The sequence below is a fragment of the Mauremys mutica genome, chromosome 14, assembly GCF_020497125.1.
Source record: "Mauremys mutica isolate MM-2020 ecotype Southern chromosome 14, ASM2049712v1, whole genome shotgun sequence".
NCBI classification, from domain to species: domain Eukaryota; kingdom Metazoa; phylum Chordata; order Testudines; family Geoemydidae; genus Mauremys; species Mauremys mutica.
Window position 1 is genome coordinate 38863667 of NC_059085.1, and position 16017 is coordinate 38879683.

The 16017-nt window shown below is 44.2% G+C and overlaps 1 protein-coding gene across 2 annotated transcripts in view; it reads right to left on the reverse strand.

Moving 5' to 3' along the window:
- Positions 1–1381: 1381 nt before the first annotated feature.
- ZDHHC7 (zinc finger DHHC-type palmitoyltransferase 7) overlaps positions 1382–16017 on the reverse strand; it is a 50400-nt gene continuing 35764 nt past the window's right edge. For both annotated transcript variants that reach the window (XM_044986885.1, XM_044986884.1), the window contains exons 5-8: positions 15276–15372; positions 8636–8717; positions 5353–5483; positions 1382–3681 (exon numbers count right to left, since the gene is read on the reverse strand). In XM_044986885.1, the coding sequence (XP_044842820.1) occupies positions 3505–3681; positions 5353–5483; positions 8636–8717; positions 15276–15372 (487 nt within the window). In that variant the 3' untranslated portion in view covers positions 1382–3504. The remainder of the gene's footprint in view (positions 3682–5352; positions 5484–8635; positions 8718–15275; positions 15373–16017) is intronic.

The window sequence follows — 16017 nt, forward strand, 5'->3', positions numbered from 1 at the left end:
CTGCTCTGGTGCTCCAGCCAGGGAGCGGTGTTGGGGGCTTGTCCTGCTCCACGCAGCTCCCAGAAGCAGCAGCATGTCCCCTCTCCGTGTCCTATGCAGAGTCGCGGCCAGGTGGCTCTGCAAACAGCCCCACCTGGTGGGAGGGGCTGCAGACAGGTCAGCGCATAGATCCGCCTTGCTGTGCCTCCACATAGGAAATGGAGGGGGGATATGCCACTGTTTCTGGGAGCTGCTTGAGGTAAGTGCCGTCTGGAGACTGCACCCCTGACCCCCTCCCGCGCCCCAACTCACTGCCCCATCCCTGATCCCTCTCCAAACCCCTCGGTCCCAGCCCAGAGCAACCTCTTGCACCCCCAACCCCTCATCCGCACCCCAGAGTCCACACCCCCAGCCAGAGACAACATACACACACCCCAACCCCAGAACCCCCTTCCCATACCCTGAACTTATTTCTGGCCCAACCCCCGAGTCCTCACCCTCTCCTGCATCCCAATCTCCCATTTCAAGAGCATTCATGGCCCTCCATACAATTTCCATACCCAGATGTGGCCCTCGGGCCAAAAAGTTTGCCCACCCCTGATCTAGACCATCCCTAACATGTGTTTGTCCAATCTGCTCTTAAAAATCCCCAATGATGAGGATTCCACAACCTCCCTAGACAATTTAGCCCAGTGCTTAACCACTCTGACACTTAGGGAGTTTTGCCTAATGTCCAACCTAAACCACTCTTGCAGCAATTTAACCCCATTGCTTCTCGTCCTATCCTCAGCAGTTAAGAACAATATTTTTTCTCCCTCCTCCTTGTAACAACCTTTTATGTACTTGAAAACTGTTACGTCCCTTCTCAGTCTTTTTTCCAGACTAAACACCATCTATACAAACAGATGCAGTGTTTTACGGAAATGAAATCTCCTGAACGGAAGAATTCAGTGAGGATCATCTGACTTTGTGGAGGTGGGGCGGGGGAGTTCGTTCTGTATTCGTGGACAGTCACTGTTTTATAGATGGCTGTTACCCAACCACTACTAAATTAGTCCACAGCATCCAGCACAGTAGCTTCTCCCTTTGATTGACAACACAGAGTGGTCATGAAGCTGAACAATACCAGATGGCCATTTTATTGAATGCCCTTAAAATGGATTGTGTCCTTAAACATGACACAGGTCAATATTTAGTGTGCATGTTTGAGGTCAGTCTGGATTATCACAGCAGGTCCCTTCTGGTTTTGTAATCTGTAACCTATGATATTTCTCACATGCACTGAGAAATTTAGTAAGTGTATTTGTAAATCTAAAAGGCAGAGAGACATGGTCCTTGCACTAAAGAGCTTCCAGGCTAAATAAGCACAGGTAAAGATAATGAGATAGGGAGTGGAAGTTAATTAACTTTAAGACTTATTCATTACTTTATTTTTACATTAAAAAGTTACAGTGTAACAAGGGTTTGAAAAGCCAAGTCAACTTGATTTCACACACACACGCACAAAGTCACAGGTTTCAACTGCTTTAAATGATGATATTTTCTGATTTTCATCAGTATATTTTATTAAACAATATACATACTAAAAGCCTCATGACAAAGCCAGATACATTTTTCTCCAATATTTATGCAGGATGTTGAACTGAATATTCGAAGATTCTTGTCCAACTTCCAACCTTCCCCCTCATTTACATGATACATGTATTTTTGTTCATCCGTCTGTGGCTTTACTGGATGTGTTCATCTAGCAATTCTCCATATTACATACCTACTCCCTAAGCACTGTATACATCTTCCGAAGTATTGCACAGTTTTGTTCATTGGACCATGGTATATTGAATGGATCCCTTAGTAAACTGACACATACTAGGACATAAATGTGATGAATCAGTACGATTAAGAATTAAGATTCCACATAGAGTTGCACAGAAATGGAGAAACAAGTCACTAAGAAAAGAAAGCGTATTTTCAGTCTGTGAATGTAAACTTACTAATGGGAGACCCTTGAGCATCTCATACTGCTTGAGGTGGGATAAACTTGTTGATGCTAACGGTAAAGCAAAAACAAAAACTGGACAAGTTTAAGGCAAGTCCCAGAACAGGGAGCTGTTTACTTTCCAGGCACAGTTTCAAGCTATGCATCAAGGCTCCTGTTTTATCCTTTGTGCAGTGGATAATTCAAAAGACAACAAAGTAATGATAAATACAAAAATTCTTCTATCTGTAGTGTTTAGATAACCCATTTTCAGCTGTATTTCATCACTTGCAGATTGTGTCATTACTTACAGATCTAGGAACACATCTTAGAACTACTGTTATCAGACGCACAAAGAGCAGTTATATTTCTACACTGTTTGTTCCTTTTGTTTTCAAGCAGTTTTGGTTGGAAAATGGTGAAATGGAAATTTTTCCCCTTTATATACTGTATACACATTTTCCATTTTACACTCAGATTTCTTGTACTTGCACAAAGGAGGCTGGGATTACATTCCCTAACTCTGAAGGAAGTCTCCCTCCTTTCAGTGATGGCTCTATTTAAGTGACTGGTGAACTATTTACCAGTTTCTGAATGCGTGTAAAATCTACACACACACACACGGAGGTGGGGGGGGGGGGGCGCGGCGCTCAGGACCTTACAATAATGATTGTTCTTTGGATCAAAGTTATACCAATTTGCAATACATTCATTTTTAATCCTACAGGAGGATCTAGTCACTGGTCCCTCAGATACCCACACATGAGTTCCTTTAAAGTCAATGCACTGAGAACTGAAGACAAGTATCGCAGGGCAGAACTGACCCATAGCTAAAGTTAAAAATATTTGATTACTGCACATTTAGAATTTACCTAAATGCCATTTAAGATTAATGCTGCCAAATACAAGTCATGCTATTGTGAATCACGGAAGACATTTGGCAGGGCTGGAGCAGTGCATCTGACGTTTATGTTACTACGCACACAAATCTCAAATTACTAGTATGCAAGGACTGCACGTCTGAAGTGGGACATAACAGTATAATTTTGACTATCAGGACAAATGAAAATATAAATAAAATTAAAGGACTGACTAAGCCATTATTTCCTGAAAACTAATGGATTTAGGGAGCTTGATGCCATTTAAAATGGGCTTCCAACTTAACTACTTGATCTCATGATTGACAACTGCACCTGGGCTCATAATTGTATAAAACACTCAGGTAATTCCCAAAACATTTATCAAATAAACAGTTCAACAAAAATGCAAAATTAATCCCATTAAACAATAAGTTACAGTAGTATGACAACATTTTGGCTTCTTTAGTGTGGTTACACACCTCTCTTTTGTTATCCTGCTGAAAGATTGCTACAGCATCCAGTTTACGTTTCTGAAAGTTAATGAGATGTCTGTGACTATAAAACTCTGCTTGCTACAAGCAAATGTCTTGTTTGTTTCAGTTGGTCACAGATTATATGTAGACAGCCATTTCTGGCCCCAAATAAATATTTATATAGTATTCTTGCAAGTTCAAGTATGATTAGGCAGGCTCACACAGAAAACTCAGGTCCCCCTTTCTTTGCTCTCAGCAAAAGTTGCCTGATTCGAAATCCTGCAAAAGGATTGATCCACAGGAGTGAAGGTTGGCCCCCAAAGACCGATTTCATCCCTTCCCAGCGTAGCCTCCTCTCCCATGTTGGCTTTTCACTTTTAAGCCTCTCAATCTCCTGCACATAAATTAAAACAAACAGTTATACACTTAACAGCCAGCAAGGTGGATTGATTTAAATCAAGACATAGGAAACCCTGATTTAAATCATCAATGTTAACAGTGTTTTGCATCTGTACTTTATTTTCCTAAAGAAAGGTTAATTCTCATTAGTACCATTCAGATTACGAAGATCTTCAATTATGTATGCCTATTATGTATGCACGCAGACTAACCGGATAACGCGCACCTCTGGTAGCTATGTAACATTAAAAAATCTTAAGCAAATTGAATGGCAACATGGAATATCTGGTTAAACAAAGTTTTGGATTAAAAGGGAGCATCATTACTGTACTCTCATCAGATTCAGAGTACAAACAACTCAAATTCCGGCAGTCAAAATGCCCAATACTAGACTGGGTGTCTAGTAGCAGTACAGTGCACGTCTATATTACGGGGTTCAAGTGAAGATGCTGTTAGCCAAACCTGCAAGGACTAAGTGTCCTGCATTTCTCTCCAGCAAACCTTTAAAGCTGAATGGAAGACCAGCACCATGATCTGAAGAAACAACTGTATTCAACCCTCTCCGCTATGGAATGGCCAGAATTGGGGAATCCCACAAGACTTTTTCCTGCCTCCCTTCAAAGAGAGAAGTGGGGTCTAAATTGGAAATCGTGACAAACCCTGGGCAGCAATGCAATCAGGCACCAACCTGGTGAAACAAATTAGTGCTATTTCTTTCTAAGAAAGAAATCAATGATTCATTGAGCTGTAGGGGAATGCAGCACAAAGTAAGTATTTAAAGCTTGCTGAATACATTGCATATTTAGTAAATATTTTTCTGCAACAGTATTTCATGAGAAGTGAAACACTAAGCACAACAAAAAGCTAAAATGAGCACTAGTGGCACCGCAAGCTAGGGAGCTGTACTACAAGTACAAGCTGTTAACTACAATTATTGAATCTATCAAAAATGAAATAAAACATCCATTAAGAATCTCAACTCAAATCAGATCATTTACAGTACTCACTTCCCACTAAGGACAGTGGAACACTTACCATTTGTTTTCCCTTTTGTAAAGCATACAGCTATTCGATATCTAAGTGCAACATTTGCAAAGCAGCATCAGCTGAGAAAATTCAGGATGCCACTGTGAACTCAACTCCCTGACACCTTCAGTCAATTACTCACATTGGATGACATTCTTCCAATGTTTACACTGGGATTTGGGGAGGAAAATGGATAAACACCAAGTATCAGCCAGTACATTATTTCAGTGCAGTAAAAAAGGTGCAAAAAAAGCACATAGCTAATCCCAGATTAGGCACATCATGTATACTTTTGGTGACAATCTAAGAATTATGAAAATCCCACCGTAACTGTCGAAGTAATTTAGGCACACAAGCCCCAGTGAAAGAAAATGTAACTTGTTCTAAAAGCCTTTGAAAGTCTCACCCTACCACATCATGTAGGGGAAGGCAATACTAAAGGAGAACACATGTGTTACATATTTGCTCATTAGCAAAAACATAATTATTTCTAATTCTCCCATTAGCCGGGAAAATAATAGATGTGTTTACAATTTGAATATTTTCATCATAAAAGCCCCTCTATCGTATGCAAATAAAGCTACATCTAGTCAAGTCTTATATTAGAATTATTACACCAAGCAAGGGAAGTAAGTTTTACCGTTTCATCATTGCATATTGAGTGGATTTGGGTGCCAAACATAACAGCAGTGAAAGTGAGAAACAGAAAACCCTCAAGGCACAAAAAGACCATCAGGATCACAGTTACAGGTGGGGAGAAGTCACTGCATTCTGTGAAAAGAATAAACTTAATTATGAAAAAAATCACACCAAGAACCCATGCAAATAGCAACTCCAGAACAGTGTCTCTCCTCTTCAACACAAAGTGATAAAATATGTTTGTATTTATTTTACAGTGGCTAAATCAGCTCAACCCCAGATTTTGCAAATCTTTTACTTTCCATCCCAGAGGCTGTACAGTTCTAGACAATTCAGTTTATTAGACAAGTAAATGCTAAATCATTTGAAAGTGATTGCAGTCCTGCCTTGTCATATACAGGAACTCCTCACTTAACAGGGTGCAAGAGCAGGGGGACACCCTGACATTAGCCCCTCTCCTCTCCCCCTTGCACAGCAAGCAGGAAGCTCCCGGGATCAGCTCCAAGGCAGAGGGTGGGAGCAGCACATGGCAGTAGGGGGAAGGACAGCTGAACTGCTGGCAATTGATAGCCTGCTGGGCAGCCATGGCACAGGGAACGGGAAGCTGATAGGGGAACTGGCGGTCCATCCTGGTTCCAAGCCCTCACCAGCTAGCTCCAATGGGCTGCTCTTCCTGCAAGCAGTGGACAAAGCGGCAGCTGCCAAACGATGTTATAAGGGAGCATTGCGCAACTTTAAAAAGGATGCTCTCTAATTGATCAGCAACGTAACAACGAAACAACTTTAACCAGGACGACTACGTGAGGAGTTACTGCACCACATTGCACTACATGAATGTACCTTGCCCTGTGGTAACCACAAGGCTACACCAATTTGAGAGCCAATAAGCATCTTTGTGTAAGACGTTGTACAACATTAGGCCAGATATAAAGTGAAGGGCAGCTAGACATGAATTCAGCACGACACACAAACTGCAGATGTGAGAGCCCTGCCTGCTCCTGGTTGGCTGTTATATCTACCTGAGTTTTCATTCTTGCTGCTATGTTTTGCTTGCCAAAGCCAAAGCCCAAGCCCCACCACCCGGGGACGAAGGAGTGGGGATAAGCTTACAGGCAGCCCAGTTGGGGCCGAAGCCTTTGGGCTTCGGCTTTGGTCCCTCTGCCCGGGTGGCGGGGCTCAGGCTTTGGTAAAGCCACCCTCCCCCCCCCCGCTTCTTCCCCCGGGGTTGTGCAGTAATTTTTGTTGTCAGAAGGGGGTCGCGGTGCAATTAAGTTTGATAACCCCTGATTTAGGTGACAGAGGGGTTAGTGAAAGAGTCTTGAGACTGACAAACCTCAAGCATTTGTTAACAGAAGAGACTCTGGCTCAGAAGATATCCTTAGGGTTCCTAAACTCTTGCAATACCAATAGTATCAAAGGTTTGGCTGAGTGGGAACCTGTGGAGCATGAATTTAGTACCCATGCAGCTGGTACTAAGCTCTTGGTATGGGAATGAGTTGGCTCTGCTCCCCTCAGTAACTTAGGAAAGTTAACTGTACCAAGGGCTGTTCACCTTCCAGTTATCAGTACCAAATATTGGTCAGAGACAACCCTCTCTCTGCCCTCTCAGGTTATCTGAACTCAGTACTGGAGTCTGTCTTAGATGACAGACTCCTCTTCGCCTTGTGGTACAAATCTCATTCAGCGCCTGCATGGAATTCCCACTGGGACTTGAGGTCTCCGCAGCCTTCTTACCAGACAGTGACTGAGAGCTTCTTGGAGATTTACTCCTTACCTCCTCCTATTTAGAGGCAGGTGTAGATGACGACTTTGGTACCGTTGATTACTCAATGCCATGTACTTCTCTACTGATCTACGATGACCGAGATCTTGAGGTGGACGGGGCACTACTTGTACTAGGACATACAGCTTGCTCCATCATTAGAAGTTTAAATTTAATTGCTCTACGTTTTCAGGATCTACCCTTGAAGGAAGTGCAGATCGTGCACTTACTGGGGATATGAGTATCACCCAGACAGCAGAGGCACTGGGAGTGTAGGTCACTTATTGGAATAGCCTCGTTACAGAAGACGCTCCCCTTGAATCCCAGGAGAGACCAGCATTCCTGAGCAAAACTAATAAAAAATTTAATCCCTATAAGGGGAGATCTCCTACCTACATAACTCTCTGATTGTTTTTTGAAATTTTTTTTTAATAGCTTGAGAGAGGAAGAAATAAAAGAAACAACTGTCCCAACAACTGTAGCACCATAAGCTAAGTAACTATGAGGTAACTATCTGAGGGGGAAAAAAAACCAAAATGTTAAAGAACAGGCATCACAGATTCCATCTCTGGTCAAAGGTGGTTGAGAAGGAACTGAAGGCCGTTCGTCCCCACAGCCCCATACAGCCTTGGCGAGAGGCATGAGGATGTGTGGGATGTCCCCATGGGTCGAACGGGCACAGCTACCAAACATCGCCCAATAAAGGCACAGGCTACAGGGACACCTGACATGGAGCGCTCAAAGGGACACTACTCTAAGAAGCATGTACGGCTGGGTTATTTTTTTAAGCTTTCATAAGTTTCAGACCGTTAATAGGGATCTATTATGAGTTTTTTCCATATTTCAGTGCTGAGGAAGTTGTGAAAAGTAGCAGTCTGTTCACAGTACGCATGAAGACTATAGATCACACAGCAGTTTGGACAGGTTCCCCTAAAGATGAGCCATGCACATTCCAAACTGCATTATAACATGCAAAAAATGAAATAAAGAGATGTGGGGATGAAAGACTGAAGTAAGGCCTTTTATGTTTGAGTCCTGGGTGAGGATATTCAATGAACTAAGCCCCTTAACTTGGTCCTAGGACTTCCCCCAGTATTGAGACCCTTATGAAATGCTGCCTCACCCACGCTCTAGAGCCCATCCTTAGTTGTTGTTATTATTCAAGGTGACTCTTGAGCTCCTCATCCACATGCCCTCCCTGGTATTTACAGCAATGATCCTCCATCCCCTTGCATTAAGGGCCCTGGTATTCCTTCAGCCATATAACTCTCCCCATGATCTTGACAGCCCAGCGAGCTCTGGTGCACCAAAACATTGCCTTGAAATACTAATAAGCACAAGAAAGCATGGAGGAATTAGCTACTTTCAACTAAGCACCACACAAGAAAATAAGATGACATGAGCAGGCAAGAGAATATTCATGGCACTGTGTGTTAAACAGCTGAAACATTTGCAAACATTTTATGATTTTTTATTTATAAACAGTGCTTGGTTATGGTGGTAGAAGTAAACACATGCTTACCAGTCCACTGTCCTCGGACACAAGAGAAAAACTGAAACCCACACAGAATGAGTGCATGAGCTGAAATTAGGGCTATATACATCTGGAAATAAATAGAAATTTGCTTAGTCTTGATCATTTTGACAGTCAGTAAAGCAGACATTCCTTGCAGCCATTTTTTATGATTAGGAAGTGACATGTTTGGGTGCAGTATCATTTATTAATTGGATAAAATGGAGTAAAACCAACTCCAGCAAAGTTCAAATAAAAAAATCTCAGCAAGTACAACGATGTACACTAATTTATTAGCTCTTTGGATCACATTACAATTACAAATGTAATAAAATGGAAAAAATGGATTACTAACCTTTCTGTAACTGTTGTTCTTTGAGATGTGTTGCTCACGTCCATTCCATATTAGGTTTGTGTGCGTGCCAAGTCTGCCGCTGCCGGAGATTTTTCCCTCAGTGGTATCAGTCAGGCTGGCTCTAGCGCTCTCTGGAGCGATGCACATATGCACTAGTATAAGGGGCATCACCGCTCCCACATCCTCTCAGTTCTTTCTTGCTGGCCAACTCCAACAGAGGGATAGGAAGGTGGTTCGTGGAATGGACATGAGAGATGCATCTCAAAGAACATTTACGGAAAGACAGTAACCGTTTTTTCTTCGAGTGCTTGCTCATGTCCATTCCATGTTAGGTGACTCACAAGCAGTACCTCAGGAAGTGGGCTCAGAGTTCAGGGACATGCTGACTGCAACACTGCTCTTCCAAACCTGGAGTCATCTCAAGCCTTTTGGGTGATGGCATAGTGGGATGCAAAGGCACGAACCAACGACCAAGTTGCAGCCCTTCAGAGGTCTTGGATTGGAACCTGCAGGAAGAATGTCGCTGAAGAGGCCTGAGCTCTCGTGGAGTGAGTGATTAGGGTCGCCAGAGATGGGACATTTGCCTGTTCGTGGCATGCCTGAATACAGGAGGTTATCCAGGATGAGATCCTCTGAGCTGACTAAAAGTCCTTTCAGTTACTGCTACAAAGAGTCGTATGGATTTGTGAAAGAATATAGTCCTATTGCTATAGAAGGTGAGGACACGCTTAACATCCAATGAGCGAAGCTGCCGCTCTTCTGAATTCTGGTGAGGCTTTGGGAAAAAGACTGGCAGAAAAAATGGCCTGGTTGCTATGGGATTGTGAAACAACCTTTGGCAAGAAGGCCAGGTGGGGGCGGAGTTGGACTCTGTCCTTGAAGAACACTGTGTATGGAGGCTATAATGCAAGGGCCTTGATTTCAGAGACCCTTCTGGCTGAGGTGATCACTACCAGGAAGGCGACCTTCCAGGAAAAGTAGCAGAGGGGACGATGCTAGCGTCTCAAAGGGAGGTCCCATGAGTCTCAAAAGGAACAAGTTTAAGACCCACAGGGAAATCAGCTCGTGAACCTGTGGGTAAAGTCTCTCCAATTCCTTAAGAAAACGGTGTCATCTCATGAGAGAACACTGATCTTCTGCTCACCAGTGGGTGGAAGGCCAAAATTGCTCCTACATGCCAGAGCCAGACCTTGTTGCTTTAAATGGAACAAGTAGTCCTGGGTGGACGCAAGGGAAGACTGAGTCGGAGAGACACCTTGATAGGATGACCATATCGAGAATCGCTTCCATTTGGCGAGGTAGGTAGCCCTAGCGGATGGCTTCCTACTGCCCAGCAAGACCTGTTGAACTTATTCTGAACAGGCCTGCTCCTCTGGGTTTAGCCATGCAACTTCCATGCAGTTAGGTGAAGGGGGCGGAGGTTCAGGTGGAGTAACCAACTGTGGTCTTATGAGATCAGGTGTAGGAGGAGCAGGAGCAGCGTGCCAAGCCAGTGCTGGCGCAGTCACACCGGAGCTATAAGAATAACTCTTGCCTCGTCAAGCTTGATCTTCAGGAGGACCTTGTGAACCAGAGGAACTGGAGAAAATATGCAGAATAGTAGCTCTGTCCATGGAAGCGGGAAAACAATGGAGAGGGAGCCCGGACTGTGCCCACGCAACAAGCAAAACTGTTGGCATTTTCTATTCTGCTTGTTTGCGAACAGGGTTACCTGGGGAGGTCTCCCTCTCTTTGGAAGACGAACCTGGTGACCTCTGGGTAAAGGGACCATTTGTGGTGAAAGAAGAAAGATCTGCTGAGGTGATCCGCCAGGGTGTTCTCCAGGCTCCTGGAAGATGTGAAGCCTCGAGGTGTGTGGAGTGCGTCACGCAGAATTCCCATAGACAGACGGCCTTCTGACATAATGCAGAGGATCGGGCTCCTCCATTTGTTGATGTAAAACATAGCCACGGTGTTGTCCATCAGTATCTGCACTACCTTTCCTGGGATCTCTGGGAGGAACACTAGGTGGACTCCCCAACCTAGGTTGGAAGCATCCAAGACTAGAGACACCAAAGGCTAGGGGGTGACGAAGGAGAGGCCCATTAACACTGACAGGAGCTGCTTCCATCAGATGAGGGAAGCAAAGATGGGGGTTGGAACAGTCCAACTGAGTCCAAATGTTGTCTGTTCGGGGCATACACTAAAGCAAACCATGTCTGCAGGGGTCTGAGTCACGGCATCAGGTGTCGGACCACGTAAGTGCACGTGGCCATATGCCCCAGGCAAGACCATGTTCGGCTGAAGTGAGATAATTGATCCAAAACCAAGGAGGAGGTAGAGTCCAAACTGGGAATTGGTATAGCACCATGGGGTGCTTCAATGGAGTACCTATGAGACCCGGAAAGTGAGGTTGAGGTGGACGGCAGTGGCTGACAGCATTTGTAACCTCCTCCCTTTCTATTAAAGGGTTCCTGTCTCGGAGGTGGAGCCGAGAAGTGGGTCGGCTGCTGAGGCCTGAAGTGCTCCTTCAAAGTTGATGGAGCAGAGAGGCCCAGGGACCACGGTGGCCCTTTAGTCCTTCAGGCCATGGAGCTTTGTATCAGTCTGCTCCAAGAATGAGGAGCCTTTGAAAGGGAGGTCCTGGATCTACTGTTGGACCTCCTGAGGTAGCTCCGAGGGTCTGCAGTCAAGAACATCGCCTCATGGTCACTGCAGAGACCACTGTCCTTGCCGCAACATCAGTTTTTCTAGTACCGCCTGGAGTGAGGCCCTGGCAACATACTTACCCATCTCTAAGAGGGCAGAGAATTCCTGCCTTGAGCCCTGAGGCATAGAGTCTTTGAACTTGGACAAGAAGTCCCACAGATTGTAGTCGTCTCTCCCCAGCTGTCGAATAAACTTTCCTCCCAAACAGGTCAAGTTTCTTTGTGTCCGTTTGGGGGTAGCACCCGTCTGGCCTCCTTGTTGGCCGCCGATACAAGGGACCCTGGAGAGGGGTGGGAGTATAGATACTCATACCCACTGGCTGTCACATAATATTTCTTCTCAGCCCTCTTTGAGGTGGAGGGCAGAGAAGAAGAGGTTTGCCACAGGGCCCTGACCAAATCTATTACAGCCTCATTAATGGACAGGGCAACTCAGAAGGAGCTGCTGCAGCCAGAATGTCAACAAGGATGTGGGATGGTTCCTTGAGTTCCTCAATCTCTAGCCCCAGGATAGCTGCTATCTGCTTTAGAAACTCTGATGAGTCCTGAAGTCAGCCTGTGGAAGCAAGATATTCAGCCCTGAGACAGCCTCATCTGAGGAGGAGGAGGAGGAAGAGACTTGTACTGGAGGGAAGATTTTTTTTTTCCCCCCTCTTCCTCAGCCTCAACATCATCCATGGGGGCTACATCCTGAATATGAGTATTGGGGTTGATACCGGAGTCGGGGTTCGATGCCGAGCAGGATGGAGCAGGACCCCACCTCTCAGAGGCAACTGAGTAAGATTGGCAGGAATGTGGACCCAGTACTGGGGGAAAACCCCCAAGGATTCCAGTATGACCATTGCATAAGCCACACTTCCCTTGGCCATGCGCCGGTGGGAGGACCCATACCGAGGTCGGGTGGTACATAGGATGGGTGCCGGCCCTTAGGCTGGACATATGGTTCTACCTCAGACTCAGATGAAGAACCCTCCTGAAGTGACCATGGCGAAGTGGTACTCTCTCAGCCTCCATTTGATGCCAAGTGTCCAGAGATCGGTGGTGGACAGGAGATTCTCCCAAATGCTTCAGACAACTGGAGTGTGTGTTGCTCATGGACATAGGCTTGCCACAAGAGGCACCGGGTTTGAAACCTGCGGACCGGGCATGCCTGGCCCCACGGGCAAAGAGAGCACCTTGACAATAAGGAGACTGGGGTTCTAACTATTTACACTAATGCTATTTACAATATATACGCTACAACTATACTTAAGAAACTATGAAACAGAGTAAGAAACCACTGAGAAGAACACCTTGCTGAAGCGAGAGTTGTTACAGCAACCGGTGGTGCTCCTATACCGGTGCATAAGCGTGTGGGTTGAGAGGGGAAAAATCTTCAGCAATGGTGCACACACATCTAACATGGAATGGACATCAGCAAGCACTCTAAGAACTACTAATGGACTTTAAGTCATTGCAACACTGGACTCAAACACTGATTAAAAGAAGCATGGCTAATATCTACTAATAGCCTCTCCAAGGCAGGGGAAAAATTAGGGGAAGGAGAAGGGCAGTGGTACTCTTCCAAGGTCTGCCCATGCGAGTTGCCATTGAGCCTGTTGTGCAGATGCTCAAAATATGGTTGCATTCTGACCTCAATTCCTTAGCTCCTTAGACTTATGTCCCCCTCAGTGGAGCTCAGATTCCCAACTTGGCTCTACCAGGCTCCTTCTTGTGTGAAGGAAATTACCACCCTCTCCTAAACAACACTCACTTGTGGCACCAAAAGGAGAAGTCACTCACTGTAAATTGTGCTGATGTAGGTATGCTCCCTCTCCTTTCTTACATGAGGAATTAAATTGTGAACAATGACATTTAAAATCACCACCGGGCATCTCAGAGCTATTGTTCAAGGCTTACTGCAGACGCGTGTAGTTATCATAATCAGTTCACATTTGAGGTTTTCTTTGCCACCCTCAACAGATTTTAAATGAAAATTGAGATTCTGCAGAACAAGATCGCAGCTTGAGCAAGGTACCAGCATATTATATCAGCCTGATCCAAGCCCTGCCCCCAGGCATATAATTATGTCACATTGCAAACTTTAAAAATTAGTAACATACTGTTATATAATGCAATATACTGCACACAGTGAAATGGTATAATGTTGCACATCCAGGGTATGTATTCCTAGGGGAATTCTGCACCACGGTGTCCGCACACCACACATATGTCCCACAGATTTTTTTTTTTTTCTCTGCAGAAAATACATTCTACTGGAGAGACTCTGCAGTTATGCCTTTTTCCCACCAGGGGCTGCTGTGGCACCAAAACAGAAGCAGCCAGCTCACTGCTCACCTGCCTAGTGGTCAGCAGCTGACAGGGAGAGAGCAGAAGCTGCATTCCTCAGAGCCCTGCCTGTGGGGGCCAGGTGAGGCGGCATGGGATACAGCGGTGTGGGGAGGAGACAGAGTGGGGAACATGGGGCTGCTGGGGGGGGGGGGGGAGACAGACTGGGATTTAGAGGGGCAGTAGGGGAACAGACTGGGAAAGGGGTTGAATGGGAGTGGGGATGCAGGGACACATGGGGTCAGCGAATGGCTGGGGGGTGGGTCCAGGGACACAGGCACAGGGGCAGATGTGCCCGACTGGGAAAGGCTAGGGGTCAGCCAAAGTCTGCATGGGGGAGGCTCCCCAACTCTAAGACCCCCCCCCCCCCCCCAAAACCCAACAACCCACAACTACTGTTCCATACTTCTCCCATCCACACCCAACAACCTTCCAGGTTCATTCCCAGACTTCTTCCCAGCAATTACTTCCCTCTCCTTCATTACCCTGGATTCCTTCAAGCCTCTACACTGCTTCTGAGGGTGTGGGAAATACAGTTCCATATTGTAGTTCATATGAATGATTATTCAAAATTCTGTATTAATATGCTTAGGAATCTATTTGTCAAAAAAACATTTCCTGAATCTTTTTTGTTGTCTATATTGTTAGAGACATACTTGTTAACAGGTATTTTGAAATAAATTACCAAAATAAATGAAACTGGCTTGATTATATTGTGTTATTTTGTCAAATAAAATATGCAGAATTTTAAAATATTGTACACAACATTTTTAATTTTTTGGTGAAGAATTCCCCCAAGAATAAGGGTACGGCTAAATAGTGAGCAACTGAATCCTGAATCCTGTACAAGGATAAATGTGTACATCCAATCGTGTATATTTTTTAATAACCCTGTAGCTACAAGTACACCATGTAAGTAGAGCTTCAATCCTTTCCAGATTCAAGATAAAAAAACAGCCAAAAACAGTATTTGGCAGAAAGTACCTTACAGATAAATTGACCTAATATCTGCAAGAAGGGAGATTTTCAATCTCCCCAGAAATGTTCACAGCTGTTTTACTACCCACACAACTCTATCAAATATACTGAACATGTGCGCACAGCCAAAATGCTTCAGAGAACAGTCTAAACTTCATTTATAAATTGTCAATTCCCTCTCATTTCTCAGAAATAAAATCTATCATTAAATTACAAAGTATGTATGTTCATATTTATGTTCATAGTTAGAACATATAATTATGTTCGTAATTAGAACAATTTGTTGGTCATCCGTACTCACCGTAAACAGCACGAAAAACCTCTGGTTTTTCTCTCCTACACAATTATTCACCCATGGGCAGTGATGATCCATCTTTCGAATACATCGCTTGCAAATACTTGCGGAGGGGAAGAGAGAAATAGGGACTTTTTATTTTTTTTATTTTTTAAAAAGGATCTAAATTTCACTGTAGGAAAGAACACGTAGTGTGTCTCAGCCAAAAACTAATATGCAGAATTTAATGAAAGCTGAAGGGAAAAAAGCAAAGGTCTTAACTAGTTTTGTCTGTTGTGGTTTACCAATTTAGAACAATATGTTTTCTTCAAAAACATGTATGCCATGACTTCTGAGAGCGTAAATGACTTTATAGAAAACACTTGTTTCATACCCACTAAAATGAATACCGCCATGCTCCAAAAAGGATAAATGTGTACATCCATATATTTTTTATTTTATAATAACCCTGTAGCTACAAGTACACCATGTAAGTAGAGCTTCAATCCTTTCCAGATTCAAGGTAAAAAAAACAGCCAAAAACAGTATTTGGCAGAAAGTACCTTACAGATAAATTGACCTAATATCTGCAAGAAGGGAGATTTTCAATCTCCCCAGAAATGTTCACAGCTGTTTTACTACCCACACAACTCTATCAAATATACTGAACATGTGCGCACAGCCAAAATGCTTCAGAGAACAGTCTAAACTTCATTTATAAATTGTCAATTCCCTCTCATTTCTCAGAAATAAAATCTATCATTAAATT